This window comes from Macadamia integrifolia, chromosome 5 (assembly GCF_013358625.1).
Source record: "Macadamia integrifolia cultivar HAES 741 chromosome 5, SCU_Mint_v3, whole genome shotgun sequence".
NCBI classification, from domain to species: Eukaryota; Viridiplantae; Streptophyta; class Magnoliopsida; order Proteales; family Proteaceae; genus Macadamia; species Macadamia integrifolia.
Genome location: NC_056561.1, coordinates 27095941 through 27113540, shown reverse-complemented (window position 1 = coordinate 27113540; position 17600 = coordinate 27095941). Strand labels below are relative to the sequence as shown.

The window sequence follows — 17600 nt, the reverse complement described above, 5'->3', positions numbered from 1 at the left end:
ACCATATGCCACCATGTACGGAGACTAATTCCTTCAACTTCTTATATTATTGGATCAATTCCTTCCAGTTTTTTCATATAAAAATTTCAAAAGCATCACCGTAAGTAGAGAAATTCATTTGTTCTAACATCAAAATATATGACAAGCTCCAAGAATTGCATCTATTGATTACAAAATAGGCTTATCATGTATCCTCCATGACCGGAAAGATATAGTGAAATCCAATAGACCACATGCTTTTCCATTCCGGATGAAGTGTCGGATGCCATTTCATTTTAATTTTCATTCTCGAATGGAAAATTAAAATATTCTTTTCACTCCACATTTTTTGTTTACACTACTAACAGGCGGGAAACGATTTACCTTGGCAACAATCTCACTCCACCCACTCTTCCATCCATGATTCTAAGTATCAGTATCAGATCGGTTTTATTTTATTGACATCGATTGAGGTCCATATTTTGTCAATCTAGATAGAGAATTGGTATTAAAACAAGGGTAAAATAATGAAAAAAACTTATATTTGATCGAAGCAATGATAGTATCTGAGGAATAAGCATTAGCTAACTCTGTGTCAGAAGCTATGATAATATAGAGGATGCAAGCGTTATCCGAAATGATTGGGTGTAAACCGTCTATAGGTGGCTCTTCAAGTCCGCCGTCAAATCCCAAAGTGCAACTATGGACATACGGTGGAAACTACCAAGCTGGAGTACAGTAGGGGTAGAGGGAATTTCTGGTGAAATGGTGAAATGCATAGAGCTCGGAAGAAACACCAACGACAACGACAATTGCCATCTATTTCAAAGATCCCTTTTGAAGCTGAAACATTTTTCAAATCCCACGAATTAGGCATGATTCTTCTGTGCAGAAGAACAAACTGTGGGTCAATTCATAGATTTCTTTATAAATGTGAAATATTTAAATAAAAAATGTGGGAGAAAAAAAAAGATGCTGGGTCATTTGTTTGCTTGGCTAGTCAAGCATGAGCTAGTTCATAGACTGGACGAAACCAAGAAATAACCCCTCGCGTGCAAAATTGTAGAAGTTCTCCTTTAAGATCAAACAATTCCATCGAATTGAGTATGATTGTATGTGTGATAGCATCTAATATATCTGGATTATCAATAAACCCAATTATTGCAATTGTTCAGGATACCTTTTTTTTAGCTTTTAGGGTCTTTTTTGAGACAGATAGGGATATACTTGGAAACTAAATCCTTGCCTCAATCCAAACAGACCCTGACAATAGAAGAGGGAGAAGAGAGGGCCATGGATCATCTCTAGTGCAGTTGGCCACCTAGCACACGTTTGATGGCTGAGAGTATTTCGACATGTACCTCAACATACCGTTATAAATTTTAAAAGACTCCCCAGCCGTCGGATATATGTTGAGCATCCATCTACTCTGGTCCAGAAGAGAGAATGTGTCAATGACAAGGATAGAGAGAGACAATGAGAGCGTTGTACACCCTAGCAGTGTGTACAGCCTTTTCCCCAATTTGAATTGTTCTGTTGGCAACTGGCAAGTATAAATTCTACCTAGGTTTGCGGCCGTCTTCTTTCATTTTGGTCATTATTTCCTTTTCTTGTGCAGATTAATAAAGCTATATGGAATTTTAATCTCTGTTTGGTTTTGCCACCAGTGTTTAGATAATATAGCAACGGATGATGTTCTTCCGAGGTGAACGAGAACAAGACCTTTTGGCTCGCAGTGCTGGGAGAATGTTTGGTTCCCCTCACAGCTTTAGAGGAGGAAAAAGGGAGAAAAGAAGAGCTTTTCTTGTTAGGACAAGGGAAGTAAGCTGTTGCCGTCTGTTCTTTTCTCAGATTTTTAGCTTCTGTTTGATTGGGAAATGGTTTGCTTCAGTTTATAATATGTTTGAAATGGGCTGTTTCAATTAATGGTATGTTTCTGCTGGCCTCCTTGGATTATTTATGTGTAGTTTACTATTGGGTCTGCCGATTGTTTCGTCATTGGAATTGGGTTTGATTAGTTCAAGGTTACAAATGCTAGAAAGCCTAGATTTTTTATGTATAGATGCTCTGCTCTTTGATTTCGATTCCTGCTTCTCTGGGTCTATATTTTCCATATTGGGTTTAGTTTCCTCTTTTCCTTGAGAGATTACAGTCTCTGTTCCTGGACATTGGTTTGGGCTTCCCTTGTTATTTGTAGATTCATGGGGCATTTATTATCTGGGTTTCTAGATTGAAAATCGGAACAAGTTAAGTGAGCAGAGTGAAGAATGGATTTGTGGGTTGTTGCAGCAGCTGCTGGTGCTGGATATGTAGCCAAACACTTGTCAATGAATAGGAAAGGGGAAGGCTTATCGCAGTCTTTTACCGGAGGCTCGACACATGATAAATCGGAGCCCCAGACTTTGCTGCAACAGATTCCCTAGCGATTCTGTACCCTCCATAGATTTTCTCGGAGGCAATCAGAAGGAAATTGTTCTTCTGGTACAATTGTATTCAGGATTGTCCGAAGCTAATGGGTCAGTAGGTGCTTTAGCAACAGAAGTGGTTTCTACTAGTGGGTTTGGTGATGAAACCTCTATGAATTTGCGGGTGTATGAGGAGTACAATATACTCTCTTTATCATCTTTGCCTCCAGGGTTCTCTGGGAAGAACAAGCATCAAGAGATAGCAGATGGAATTAAAGGAAAGAGTGCGGTTTTTGATAATCCTTGGGATCTTATATCATCTGAACCTACCACTGGAGAGAGAGATTTTTATTATAGGTATGGCAGAGGCAGAAACAGAAGCACTAGCTTCCTTACAAGTAGGTGGCCTCGTGGGTATTCTATTAAACCTCTGAGCTCTTTGGAAAGCTGCCTCATAGCTCAGTTGTACAAGGAGCATGTTGAAATGGATGATTATGTATATACTCCACCCCCATCCCCAACTGCCCCAACTTTGAGGCCATTGTTTGTACCAGATGTAAAAGAAATAATCTGCAGAGCAAGTAGTGACTCATATAGAGTACAGTTTGGAAGTGGAGAAAATAAGGTGCAAAAGGGAGGTGAAGCATATGCAGAAACAGAATCAGTGTTGGGGGTTCCATCACTTCCAGAAATTGATTCTGTAGAACTTCCAAAGAAACTGAAACAAAAAAGAGGAAAGGGTTGCCTTGGAAGATCGAACAGTTCCAATATGAGTGTCACTACAAAAAACTTCTGGTCACAAGGTGGTAATCTGTTCCTAATGATCTTATTTTGGCCCATTACTTGCTGTTTTTCCTTTTCTGTTCAAAGATCAGTTATTCTGGAAATCAATTTGCAAGAGAAAACGACTCCAAAAAATTTCTTCCAACTTCATCTCACAGCAACTTTTACTGGAGAGTGCCATCAAATTTCTGAGTAAAATGAATGTGGGAACAGTTTAATGGATAAGAAATTCTGCTTAGTTAATTATTTTATATTGAGAATTCTTTAGAACTCTTTCTGTTTACTCGTTCTGTTTCCCGTAAAATGATCTCTAATGTTTGTGTGAGTACATTTGTTCAAAATAGAAATGTGAAATGCTGCACTATATGTCATCCTTGGCAGCAGGGGTAGCTTTAGCTATTCTCTAGAACATTATCAATGTAGTGGGCCTAAGAACTCCATTTTGTGATTTCCTGTTAATTTTTGGGAAACATTTAGCATTTCCTTGTTCTATCCATAGTTTTCAAAATGTAAAACAATTAGCAGGTATTTTTTATTTTTTTCCCCCAGTGGCAACAACCTATACATGATAGTTTCCAGCATGGATGGATGCTGATTGCAAGCAAAGCATGAACAAGCCTGGAGGGAAAATGGGGGCTCCGGGGGAGGGGGGTGGTGGTGGAGGAATTGACCATTGGGAAACAGGAAGTGAATTTTCGAGGTGCCTTCTGGTAATGCCAAATTAGTTCTATACTGAATATGATTTTTACTTTAATTTTTGCATGATCAGAACCTCTCTTTTTTTGGTCCCCACTTTTGTCTTTACCCTTTTACCTGACAGAACCGACAAATTTCCTTTATCACCTCTTGTGTTTTCCCGATCAGATCAAAGCTTTCTATGTTATGTATCTCTTTTTTTTCTTGTCAATTCTTCTTCATTCCTTGCTTCTCTTTTTTCCAGAACAAATATCTTCCTTCAATGCTTTTAATTTTGTTTCCCAATCATTTCCATAGATCATCCCTTAAACAAATCTTACATTTCCGTGCATTAAAACAAGTTGCCTTTTTCTTCCCTAACATGTTTACTGTTTGGCTTCCACCCTAAAATGGTTTCCATGAATCTATGCGCCCAATCATTTTCTGGTCTAAATCAAAGAGTTGGTCACATGATTTTGGAAATTGGACAAGAGGCAACTGAGGATTATGAATACAACAACCTGTATGTTATTGTATGAGTAGTCATCATTCATCCAAACACTTTTGTGTTGATACTACATTGACATGAAACCGTAAACCAGTGTTTGTATTACATGTAATCCTTTGCCTTAGTTTGGTTGCAAGGGAAATAAAGTGAAGGGAGTGAAACTAAATCAATACTAACATGGAAATCTTTGTAATCATTACTTCACATGATGGTGTAACTAACTCTAAAACATAACAGATTTGGTTATTAAATTTCATTTCTCTTTTCCGTAAATTTCCTTCGATTTGAAAAGTAAAATAAATTTTACATTGAAAAGCTATTTACCTCATGCACTATGAGTTTTAGTTAGGTTACACAATCATGATTGCAAAAATTTTCTTTTTCTTTTCAAAAGTGGTGTCACTTTCCTTCACTTCCCTTCATAGTTGTTAAGGCATTGCCTAGGCATCCAGGGGCCCTGCTTGCCTAGTTGAGTGCTTAGGCACCTTGTAGGTGTTGCCTTCTGTCCAGGCTCCCTTCCAACGCCGTGTCAACTATGCTTCCTGTAACTTGCAACCAAACGGAGCCTTTTATATATTTGGTTGAAGACTTCTCAGTGGTTTCTAGGTTTGTTGTGTCTGGCTTCCTATGCCAAATGTATTGAGTACATGACCACTTCAGATTTTGTTTTCTAACTCTGTCATGCTTTAACACTACAAATAACATCAGGCTCACCAAATGGAATGCTTCTATTCTGCATTGGAATCACTATTGGTGTTATCTCTACTATAATGGCAAACAAAAGAGAGGTGGACAAGCTAAATGGGTTGTTAAAGCAGGGAGAGAACTTGGTTCAAGGTCTGCAAGAGGAGCTCGAGATGAAAGACTCACTAACTGTGAAGGAGCTAGCAAATGAGGCTTATGCATCCCAACAAAACAATGACTTCTCCATTCGTCATCAACCTCTAGGCCCTTTTTTCCCCAAACAGAGATTCACAGAATCAAATAACTGTGATAGTGAAGAACTCTATGATAAGAAGGAAGATGAGAAGCCAGAGTCTATGAGTAAAATTGAAGCAGAGCTTGAGGCTGAATTGGAGAGGTTGGAGCTAAGCATGTGCTCTACTACTGTACAGACAAGATTATCCAATCTTTTGGAGGTAAAATTGTCATTTTAATCCTAAACATTCATTTCATTACTGCTCAATGGTCTTGTTCAGTTGTATTTATTGCTGTTTTCTCATCATATCATACATTGGATACAACTATGCCCTTCTGGTTATTTGCATGTGTTAGTTACTTTCGAGAATAAGTAGTTTTGGAAGTTCTACTCCTCCCAAAGGAAACTAGAGTAGGATTGTCAAGCATTGCTGCTTTTAAATTTCCATCATTGTCCATTGTTTCAGAGTTTTTCCTCCTTTATATGCATAAGGGAGATATGATTACCCAATGTCATAATTATGCTGTCTGAAAATCTCTCTCTAAGAACTCATGGGGCTAAGATTATATTATTGACTCATGATGAATCAAGTTATGTACATTAGCCCCATTAAATCGTCCATTTGGCAGCCTTCCACATTTGAATTAAGTGGAGCCTGTAGTGGAAAGGGTGATGATCCAAATAGAATTCTCTTTCATGCTTTTCTGAAAATCTAAATTGTTCGTTCTTGTACAGAATTGAAACAAAAGCTAACCAGTATCTATGGTTGCATAAGAGAAGAAGATAGGGGAGAAGAAGAAGAAAGCAGAGAAGAAAGTAAGAGAGAGAGCAAACCAATTGGGAAAAAAGTTAATCCTTAATCAGCTAACAATAATATATTTATAATAATGTAAGTTCATTAACTTATAATAAGCCTTATGTGTATTTACTTATAAGTTCCTGAAAGAAAAACATAATTACAAAAAGCACTATAACACACATAAATTAATTCTTAACACTCCCCCTCAAGTTGGAGAATAAATATCACCCATGCGCAACTTAGAACAACCTTGAGGAAAAAAACATTCCAAAATAACGGCATTGTAAACTTACCGCGAAGTTGATTTGCAGAACTAACAAAAGGAGTGGAGGTCAGCTTCCACGTCACAATATATTGAATAAAATGACAATAAAACTCTATATATTTGGTCAGCATATGGAAAACCAGATTACTAGCAATATAAATTATGGCTTGATTGTCATAAAACATATCAATGGATTCGTGAACGAAAAACGCAAACTCCTAGATGAGTGATTTCAGCCACAACAACTCAACTGTAGAATGAGCCGTGGCTCTGTACTTAGCTTCAAGACTAGACTTAGCCATTGTAGTTTGTTTCTTACTCCAAATGATTAGATTACCATCAACAAAAGTGCATTCATAGATTTCTTATCACCTTCAGCTCTAGTCTGGTCAACATCAGAATAACCAACAATATTAATATGATTATGATGCTTAAAAATAAGGCCTTTCTTGGGCACTCTTCTAATATCCCGAGATTCGACATTTTGCCTCCCAGTGAACCAGCTAAGGATTCTCCATGAATTGACTAACAATGGCAACTGCAAACATTCTCCCAGGTCTGGTGATGGTAAGATAGATGAGCTTACCAGTTACCAATCAATCTTATGTACCTGTGCTTGTCCACAAATCTTAATATGATTATGATGCTTAAAAATAAGGCCTTTCTGGGGCACTCTTCAGATATCCCAAGATTCGACATTTTGCCTCCCAGTGAACCAGCTAAGGATTCTCCATGAATTGAATAACAATGGCAACTGCAAACATTCTCCCAGGTCTGGTGATGGTAATAAGATAGATGAGTTTACCAGTTACCAATAAATCTTATGTACCTGTGCTTGTCCACAAATCTTTATCATCATTGACTCTAAGTTTCAGATGAGGATCGTAGGAGTATTCACGGGATGCCTAACATGTTGCTGTCAATAAGAAGATTTAATACATACTTCTTTTGAGATAAACCACACTCTTTTTGGTTCGAATAACTTCAATTCCTAGAAAATATCTGAGAGCTCCCAAATCCTTCATCCGAAAGTGTTGTTGCATATAAGCTTTGACATAGTTGATACTAGCTAAATCATTACCATAGATGATAATGTCATCAACATACATGACTAAACTGTTGTCTTGGAATTCTGACAATGAATAAACACATAATGGTTAAAATAGCATTTTGCAAACCCATAACCAATAAACACCTTGTTGAACTTGTCAATCGACGCTCTTAGTGATTGCTTTAGACCATAAGTGGCCTTATGAAGATTACACACTTTTCTTGCACTCTACCCTTGAGCAACATACCCAGGAGGTTGCTCCATATAAACTTTATTTAAATCACCATAGAAAGAAACATTTTAATGACAATCTGCAATTAGGGACGATTAAGATTAACTGTTAGAGAAATAATAGCACCTAAAAATTAAGATGAGTAACAGGGAAAGTCTCAAAATAAACTCTATAGATCTGTGTGCCTTTGGCAACTAGTTGACTTTTGAGCTGCTTAAAAGTGCGATTGAGGTTATACTTAATGGAATAAACCCAATGACACTTCACAAGTTCCTTACCTGGAGGAAAATCAACCAACTTGCATGTTTGGCAACCGTACAGAGGATCCATCTCAACATCCATAGCCATCTTCCACCCAGAATGAGAAGGAGCCTCTTGATAAGTTTTGGGAATAGAATTTTCATTAATAAAATTCTCAAATGAAACGTGGTAAAAGTACACAATGAAGTAGGAAAATGAGATATTGACAAATTGAGCAATAGGAATATAGGATAAGTAACAAAAGATTTTTAAATATATAAACGAGTACCTTTCCAAATGGCTAATGTCGCATGGAGAAGGATTGGAGCTCCAGAAAAGGACTTTGATAGGGGAGAGAGTGGTAAGGAGGAGGGAGGTTCACCTTTAAGGCAATGCTTATACACTTGAAGTGGCTTAGTGCTCGACCAAGGAAGATCACTTGCAAGTGAAATTAATGTGGTAATAGGAGGAGAGACAGTAGAAGGAGTAGCAAAGATCTCATTTTCTAAGATATGACCCTTGTTAGAATAATATTTACTCTCAAAGAAGGTAACATTAGCGTTAAAATACTATTATCAAGAAATAAGATAATAGCACCGATAGCCTTTTAAGTATGAGAATACCTAAGAAAAACACAATGGCAGAGGAGAAAACTAGTCAATTCTAGGGTGCAAAAATAATAAACAAAACAAATGCAACCATAAACTATGTGGTAAAGAAAATGGAGAATTGAGGAAACAACAAATACCAAAGACTGATTTCCAAGATCGGTAGAAGGCATATGGTTAATTAGATAACAGGTAGTAAACAACATCTCTCTAGAAAATCTTAGGAACATTCATATGAAATTAAAATGATCTAGCAATTTATAACAAAATTCGATTTTTTCCTTTCAACAACACTAATTTGTTGAGGGGTACAAACAAGTAGTTTGATGAATAATTCTATCTCAGAACAATGAATCTACATTTGCTCAGTGTTATGGAGATTCATACAAGGTGCTTAAGCACTCAACTAGGCATGTAGAGGCATACCCGAACGGGGGCCTATGGCGCTTGAGATATCATCCATTGGATCTGTGTAATGGGCAAATGATTGGAGCCGTGAGATGGGGATCTGAAGATACAGGCCTGACGTAGCACCAGGCGCTGACTTCATCAGCCAGCCGTTGTCTAACTCTTATTGGCTGGAGCTGGCGCAGAGTACGGAACCTGTCTGTTTGCTTTTTCATAAAGCTGAAATGATTCAGCAGCCGTTAGATCGGCTTCTAATATCTCAGATTGAACCGGATCATCCCAAAGGGAATCTCCAACTTCTCCTTTATAACAACCAGCTCCCTCTACCATAATCTGTTGAAAATCGCACAAAAGCCCTTGAAAAACTAAAAAAACCCTCCCATCACTGAGATCAATTTGGATTTTTTTTTGTTTGGAAATTCGGACCGGCTTTACGGAAACGCGTGTAACTTTTTCATACAATTTTCGTTCATGACGAAACGAAAAGCTTGGTGTCCATGACTCGATTCTCTATAATTTTCCAGAAGACCCGATCATCAGATTAGCCATGGAAAAAGATCATATTGCCCCTGAACCTTTCGGATGTTGTAACTTCCTCATAGGGAATCGAATTGTGATGAAACCAAGTGTTTTGGAAAGATTGGATTTTCTCGTAAGGTTACATGGAGGACATTTCTTCCATAAAAATCATCTTCAATGTTGAAACTACCCCCAATTGCCATATAAGCCAGTTTTTTACTATGAATGCTGTAACTTCTTCATACGATATCGAAATTGGATGAAATAAGGTGTGTTGGAACTTCCATGAAGAAGCTATCTTCTAAAAAAATCATTTTCACAGCCGAAAATGCCTCTGAGCGTAAATAGGCCAAATTTGTTAGCTTTAAACCGGAATCCCGCACCACCTTATATAGATGACTCAATCAACTCCATGCGCATCATGTAACACTATCAGTTCATTAGTGAGACCGAATGCTACCATGTCACCACTTCTGGCCATGTCACCTAAACTAGCCACGTCATCATCGACATGTGGTCGAGGTTGTCAACAAGGACAACTAGCAAACAACACTATGACCATTGGGGAAAGCCCCTGCTCGGCAACAACTCTCTTCAGCTTTATGGTTGTCAAGATGGTCGGCATCTTGGGCCGACCGGCACTGAATGACCTAGGGGCTATAGCCTCCACAAAGCACCTCAAAGTCAAATTTCCAGTAGAACAAGGGATTGGAGAATATCGTTCGAGTCAAAAGGACTCGCGAGAATGCTACGCCAACTTCATTAAGGAAAAGAAGAGTGTCAGTATGTCCCTGGCATACGACATAGAGATTGCAGATGTCCAAGATGAATCCTGTATGCAATAGGGGGAACCTGTGGAAGAAATGATACAAGTGCCGTTATTTAAAGATTATCCGAACCGTATGGTCCAACTCGGCACCTTGTTGAGCCAAGAGAAATCCCTTGAAACACTTGGTTTTCTCAAGCATAATGCAAACGTCTTTGCCTGGTTAACACAGGACATGCTGGGAATTCCCGAACCATCGCAGAACACGACCTCAATGCAGAGCCAGGGTGAAAGCTGGTCAAATAGAAAAGTAGTAACTTTGCTCCTGAGTGACAAAAGATCATCAATGAAGAGGTGGAAAACTAAAGGCTTCACACCTGATTAGGGAAGTCCGGTTCCCCACCTGGCGCTCGCTAATTTCTTCATGTTTTCTAGATCCAATAGAAAGTGGCGGATCTACATTGACTACACACACCTAAACAAAGCCTACCAAAAAGACTGCTACCCTTTGCCAAGGTTGATTAGTTGATCGACGCTACAACAGGACATGAAATGCTGAATTTTATGGATGCTTTTTATGGATATAACCATATAAAGATGAAGATGAAGAAAAGAAAACTTTTCTGACCGAACGGGGCAATTATTGCTATAAAGCAATGCTGTTCAGTTTGAAGAATGCATACTCCACGTATCAAAGAATGGTAAACAACATGTTTGCGTAATAGATTGGGAAGAACATGGAGGTGTACGTGGATGACATGGTCGTCAAAAGTAAAAAATCCGATCGGCATGTCTCCGACCTGGAAGAGGCCTTCAGGGTCTTGCTGAGAAATCAAATGAAACTAAATCCTTCAAAATGTGCATTTAGAGGGTGATAGGAGCAAACCCAAGAAAGACCCAAGCGATCTAGGACATGGCCATACCAAGGAACATTTAGGAGGTTCAGTAGCTAGTTAGACAGGTTGTGGCACTCAACCGCTTTGTTTCCTATGCAGGGGACAAGTGTCTGTGCTTAAAACATTGAAGAACTTACAGTCCCCGAAGGACTTTCTCTGGATGGCAGAATGCTAGCACACCTTCGAAGCATTGACCGCTTACCTCGAGTCACCACCACTTGTTTGGCCAGAACCAGGTGACGAACTGCATATCTATCTAGCTGTCTGACCAGTAGCCGTCAGCGCAGCCCTAGTGAAAGAGCAAAAGAAGCAACAATGCCCGATCTACTATGTCAGCCATATTCTTTTAGATGCTGAAACGAGATACCTAGGCCCGAAGAAGTTGGCCTTTGCCTTAGTTGTTTCTGCACGGAAGTTGAGACCATATTTCCAGGCTCACCCGATTGTGGTGCTTACCGATCGGCCACTTAAGAAGATACTGTACAAGCCGAGATGTTTCAAGAAGACTCGTTAGTTGGTTTGTTGAACTGAGGGAGCATGAAATTGATTACCACCCCAGGATAGACATCAAAGGCCAAGCATTGGTAGACTTCATAGTGGAATGCACTTTGACGGACGAGGAGAATGAGGAGAATGAGAAAAATACTCAAGACACTCGAGTTTGGACTTTATACGTTGATGGCTCAAGCAGCGGAACGAGAAGTGGAGCAGGATTGATCCTAACTAGCCCAGAAGGATTCAAAATCCAATATGCACTACTAGGCTTTGATAGCAGGACTCCTGGTGCCCAAGCAGTGTAGGCAACCAATCTTCTAGTCTATAGGGACTCACAACTCATTGTGAATCAGGTGAACGATGAGTATAAAGGAAGGGAGTAAAAGATGGTGAACTGTCTGAAGAAAGTGGAAAGTCTAACCGCCCAATTCACCAAATTTGAAATCAGAAGTCCCTAGAGCAGAGAACACCTTGGCAGACACCTCGTCTTGATTGGCGATGACATAGTATAAGAACATAGGAAACACGGTATACATTGAAGTGCTTGAGAAGCCGACCCATAAGGAAGAAGAATTGTACTGTGCTAAATAGGAACCAAGCTGGATAGATCCCATCTTAAAATACCTTAAGGGCAACTCCCTACCTAAAGATGGGGCCAAAGCGAGGAAGGTTAAAAGCTGATCGGCTAAGTACGTCTTAGGAGAAAAGGGAGTCTTGTACAAAAGGACGATCTCTGGGCCACTTCTCATATGACTTGGTCCAACTAAAGCCGAATATGCCTTGGCCGAAGTACATGAAGGAATATGCGGAAGTCATTTAGGGGGACAATCCCCGGCATACAAAGTCCTTTAGCAAGGATTTTACTAGCCCAACATGCAAGATGTAACGGCTTACATTCGAAAGTGCTGGCCGTGCCAGATCTATGCTCCAGTAACACACCAACCCGCCACCCAATTATCCTTTATACTCAATCCGATCCCCATCGCATTGTGGGGGATGGACATATTGGGACAATTTGTACCTGGACAAGGAAATGTAAAGTTCCCCATGGTGGCAATCAACTACTTCACGAAGTGGATCGAAGCTTGCCCATTGGCTCGGATAACGAAAGAAAACATAGAAAAGTTTGTTCATGATGATGCAATCTATCGGTTCGGTGTGCCAAAGATCTTGCTAATGGACAATAAGAAGCAATTCGATAACCCAACATTCAGAATATTCTATGCAAAATACCACATCGAATTTCGCAACACCTTTGTGGTATATCTGCGGTCGAACGGCTAGGTCGAAGTATCAAACCAAACCATTTTGGATGGGCTGAAGAAAAGGCTGTAGCTATAAAGGAAAAGATGGGTTGTCGAGCTACTGAGCATGCTTTGATCGGCATTTGCACCATACCTGAACAATTTCTATCAATGATTTGTAGTCAATTTGATACTAAAATTAAGATTGTTCATCCTGATAAAGGGGGGTTGTACATGTATGGACTCCAAAACTCTTTTACCAATAATGACATTATCCATCAGCTTGCTCGCGTTGACAAACCCCAACAAAATGAGGGTAGCTGAGAGGAAAAATCGTCATTTATTGGAAGTTAGTAGGAGTCTACTGTTTGGTAGCATGTCCCTCAGACTTTTTGGTTAGATGCTCTTCTTACTACTACTTTCCGAATCAACAGTATGCCCCACTAAGCTTCATGGTTCCAAATCTCCTTTGGACATTTTATCCTCTCAAGCTTTTGCTTTCTCTCTTCCTCCCATGGTGTCTAGGTGTGTTTGGTATGTTCATGTCAATAAATCTACTCAAACTAAACTTGACCCTAAGCACTCAAAAATACCTTTTTTTAGGTATTCTACATTTACCAAAGGCTACAAGTGCTACCATCCCTATTCCTGATGGTGACTTCTCTCCAAAGATGTCACATTCTTTGAATTTGTGCCTTTTGTTACTCCTCGTTAGCACCCTCTTTCAGATGGAGAATAAGTGAAGAAGGCTGTTGATGTCATCCATTTTTTTCTACCTTTTCCTATTCCTCCTTTTATGCTTGATGTTAGGAAACACAAAGAAGTGGATGTTGTTGATATTGGTGATTGTTCATGTGTTGGTTTTGGTAGTGAGAAAGAGTTACTTGTGTGCAAATGAAGGGGAAAGAAGACCTATCAAGGATCCTCTTTGGATTTACATCTTGATCACCTTCCTCGGTCACGTAACATTACATCTCTTTCTTCTAAGTTGGACCTTCCAATTTCTATTCGAAAGGGTAGGAGAGTTTGTATAGCCCAGTTAGTTTCATATGATGCTCTCTTTCCTACAAATGTTGCTTTTACTGTTGTCCTTTCCTCTATTTCCATTCCTAAGAATGTCACTTGGCCCATGTCTGACCCAAAGTCGAAATAGCCATGTTTGAGAAAATGATGGCACTTGAGAAGAATTGTACTTGGAAGCTGATTGATCTTCCGAGGGAGAGAGTTCCAGTTGGGTGTAGATAGGTTTGCACAATCAAGTACCGATCAAATGTTTCTGTTGAGAGATAAAAGGCCTAGTTGGTGGCCATAAGGGTATAGTTAGGTGTATGAGAATGACAATTAGGAGACATCTCCTGCGGTTAAGCACAATTCAATGAGAAACTTCTTATCATCGGCAGATAATAGAGATTACCCATTGTATCAGCTGTATGTGAAGCTTCCTCCATGGTGATTTAGAAGCGGAAGTGTATAAGCAAACTCCACCAGGTTTCAAGTTTCTTTCAGCTGAAGAGAAAGTGTGCCTTCTTAAAAAGGCTTTATATAGATTCAAACAGAGTCCCAGACACCGCAGTGGCAGGATCCTTGTACACTTGGTATGCATTGAACACAATCTAATAGTAATAATGATAAATTTGATGCGATGATTGTAATGATATTTTTCCCAATAATTTTTCAATACCTTGGAGGTTTCTGGGACTCTTTAAGAGTTAGTCCTCCTCCACTGTCACTTGAATTCTATTACAAGTTGGAGTTCCTTTTCTCCAAAACTTGATTACTTCCTTTCTTCATTTATTGATAATTAGGAGGTTTCTGTTGTAGCATGTTCTGCTGTCACGGTTACTTGTTACCTGGTATCATATTTGTTTCTTTATCCTCTAAGTACAGATGCAACCTTTTTCCCAGGCATTTTCCTTTTTGTAAGGACACAGATTTACATTTCATAAGATGCAACCGTGAAGGTAATGAAACACTTCTTACTTGGATTACCAACCTCTATAATCAAGAGTTCAGATCCTGTAGGGACAAATCCAGAGATTATCAAGGTTTTAGACCATAGGTCAACTGGACTTTACCATCGAACCTTCCTGCCAAATGAAGATTTCTGAGGACAACTTGGCTCCTGAGTTAAGAGTTTAGTGAGAATATGCATTGGTCAGTTATTATGGTGTTTTTTTCTTGTTTTTGTCCAAAGACAGTATTATTGCTTACGGGTGTTAATTTGGAGGCTGGACCAAAATACCTATATGGACCAAACAGAAAAAAAAACCAAAAACGAACTGACCGAATTTCTTATTGGTCCACTTTCGGTTTTATTTTAGATAAATCTTTAATATTGGTTTGGCTTCAGTCGGGCCCGATTGGACCAAATGAATTCCAAAAAAAAAAAAAAAAAAACCGATATAAAACAATAGTTTTTGTTATTTATGTGCTTATTCATTGGGTTATAATTGATTATAACTACTAAAAATCAACATATATGATGTTTATGGACCTACAGAAACTCAATTTAAGGTGATAATTAAGAGATATATTATTTATATTTATTTTTAAATATTGATGATCAATAAGGGAATAAGGGGCCGATAAGATACGGCTAATCAGTTCCACAATATGTTCTAAAGGGCTCGGTCAGCCCGACTGCAACCGACCAATTGATACCCGTAGTACTACACATTGATTTGAGTGAAGAAAGGACGAAAGGGTTTGGAATCAACTCAGATTTCATATCAACCTAATCTCATCATCAAATACTTGTAGGTCTCAAAGTGGTAATCTTCAATGTCAACTTAAAGATATAGGAGAACAGCAATCAACAGTCAAGATAATGAAAATTTGTTGACTCTCTTTTCCCCTCTTAACAATCTTTTCGATCTCATAAAGTTGCAAGCATTCTGGAAACAGAACTGGAGTCACAACTAAAGGGATTCAGTTGATTATATATGAGGGAGTCAAAAATTTCCTTTTGTTTTCAGTCAGTAATAGAGGATCAGTCCCTCCCTCCATCTCGAGAGCTTTTTCATCGTCTTGTCTAACCTTCTTTGATGGTTGAAAAGTAAGAAACGGATCAGTCTCCTGATCTATTGGAAGGAGAAAAGCTTATGTTACTATTTCTTCTATAACTTTTATGTTTCTGTTCCCTGTTTGTATTGATGGAAATGGATCTCTATTTGTATGTGAGGTAACTACTTCAACTTAAATATTTATTTCATCGAGTCTGATAGGTCCAACATTTGTTTGCAGATTCTTCCGGATTTTTACGGAGACATTGTGCAGGGAGAATTGAGAGCATACATGATCAACAGAGGGGACAGGGGGCAATATGATTCAGACCAAGACGTGTCACACCTCTACCACTCCCACCCACACTGCTAATTATGCAGTCTTGCCTCGAGAGCTGAGCTTGCGTCTTCATGAAGTTATTCAAGCAAGACTAGAGGAACGGATCATGGAGCTTGAGACAGCACTTCAGCAAAGTCGGAATTGGACGCCCCTAGTGGAATCAGGGGGGGTCAAGTCCCAAAGGGACTTCTTGAACTGTGAGATAGGACCATCATCTTCTTATGGATGTCCAACTATGATTGAAGATAGTGATTACATAGCTAGGCCCCGGGTTCTAAATCTTTCAGAGGAAGTACTGGATGTGTACAATGAGGCCTATGAGGAGTTAATGAGGATAACTGAGCCACAGAGAGAACCTGCCATCCACAGCAATTAACAAATTACATTCTCTTGGGAAAGCTATTAATAGAGCAGATTTTGGAGAGAACCGAGCAAGCGTCTCCTGCTGTTTTAGATGTTCAAATTATGGTCTCCTCAATGGATCAAAAACGTCATCTGAATGAAGAAAATTTTTGACTTCGTATAAAGAATTTATATATGGACATCGAGATCACTTCTGGTCGTGTGGCCCCTTACACCAGCGTGGGCCAATGAGATCATGCATAGGGGCATCAATATGGATGAGATTTTTTATTTTATGGGGAGAGGGGGTGAGGCAGGGCCGCAAATTCTTGGGCTCCTTGTGTTTAGGCGCTGGTTCCATGCGATGAGACAAGTCTTCTTTGCCTTTTGTGTATTAAGAAAAAAATATAACTACCCGATAGTGTACCGGATAGTGTTGTGTATGTCTAGACACACGTGAAAGTGAAATAAGGTTGTGAAAAGATGCCCATGCCCCTGCTCCACTTTCTGACATGGGCAAGGTTTTTTTCTATTTAATAATATAAAAAAGGGTGGGGAAGGCAAGAAAGAGTAGGTTTTATTGTTTTTACGTTATGCGTCAGCCTAGGATTAGCCCCATGATTTTTTTTTTCTCTTCAGGTTTAAGGGCCTATTGGCCATTACATAGTAAACCCACATAAGGGTCAAGCAAAAACCCACGGAGGAATCAACAAGAGCCCATGGTCACACTTTAACCCCATGACAAATGTGCACTCTTTTGAAACTTTAATGAAATAAATAAGAATTGGTAAAGTGTCGTCCATAAGGATGTGAATTTGAAACCGAAATCATTTACCAAAATCGAACTGAGCTGTTTACATCGAAATCGCAAAATAGTTTAGTAAATGGTTTGGTTTCGGTTTCAAGTTTAAGACCGATTAGTTAAATGGGTCGGGTCGGTTTTAACTGTTTAACCTGTTGGTTTCAAACTAAATTGACATCGTGAAAATTGAACTGTTTAAACCGTTAAAACTGATCTGATTAACCCATGTAACGATTAAATATTTGGTTGTTTTAACAAAACATAATGGTTTAATTTAGCGAAGACATAAGGACCATAGAGGTTGTCCAATAGTCTTCAATAA

At 39.1% G+C, this 17600-nt stretch overlaps 1 protein-coding gene across 2 annotated transcripts; it reads left to right on the top strand.

The window, feature by feature from the left end:
- The first annotated feature begins 1302 nt into the window (after nucleotides 1-1302).
- LOC122078815 lies at nucleotides 1303-16919 on the top strand. 2 transcript variants are annotated; one of them, XM_042644957.1, is made up of 4 exons: nucleotides 1303-1546; nucleotides 1647-3187; nucleotides 5059-5489; nucleotides 16036-16919. In XM_042644957.1, the coding sequence occupies exons 2-4, from the start codon at nucleotides 2359-2361 to the stop codon at nucleotides 16165-16167; spliced, it is 1392 nt and encodes a 463-aa protein (XP_042500891.1). In that variant the 5' UTR covers nucleotides 1303-1546; nucleotides 1647-2358; the 3' UTR covers nucleotides 16168-16919. The 2 variants fall into 2 exon arrangements, with proteins under 2 accessions (XP_042500891.1, XP_042500890.1); XM_042644956.1 differs by lacking the exon at nucleotides 1303-1546 and having other exon boundaries at nucleotides 1569-3187.
- Nucleotides 16920-17600: the final 681 nt, after the last annotated feature.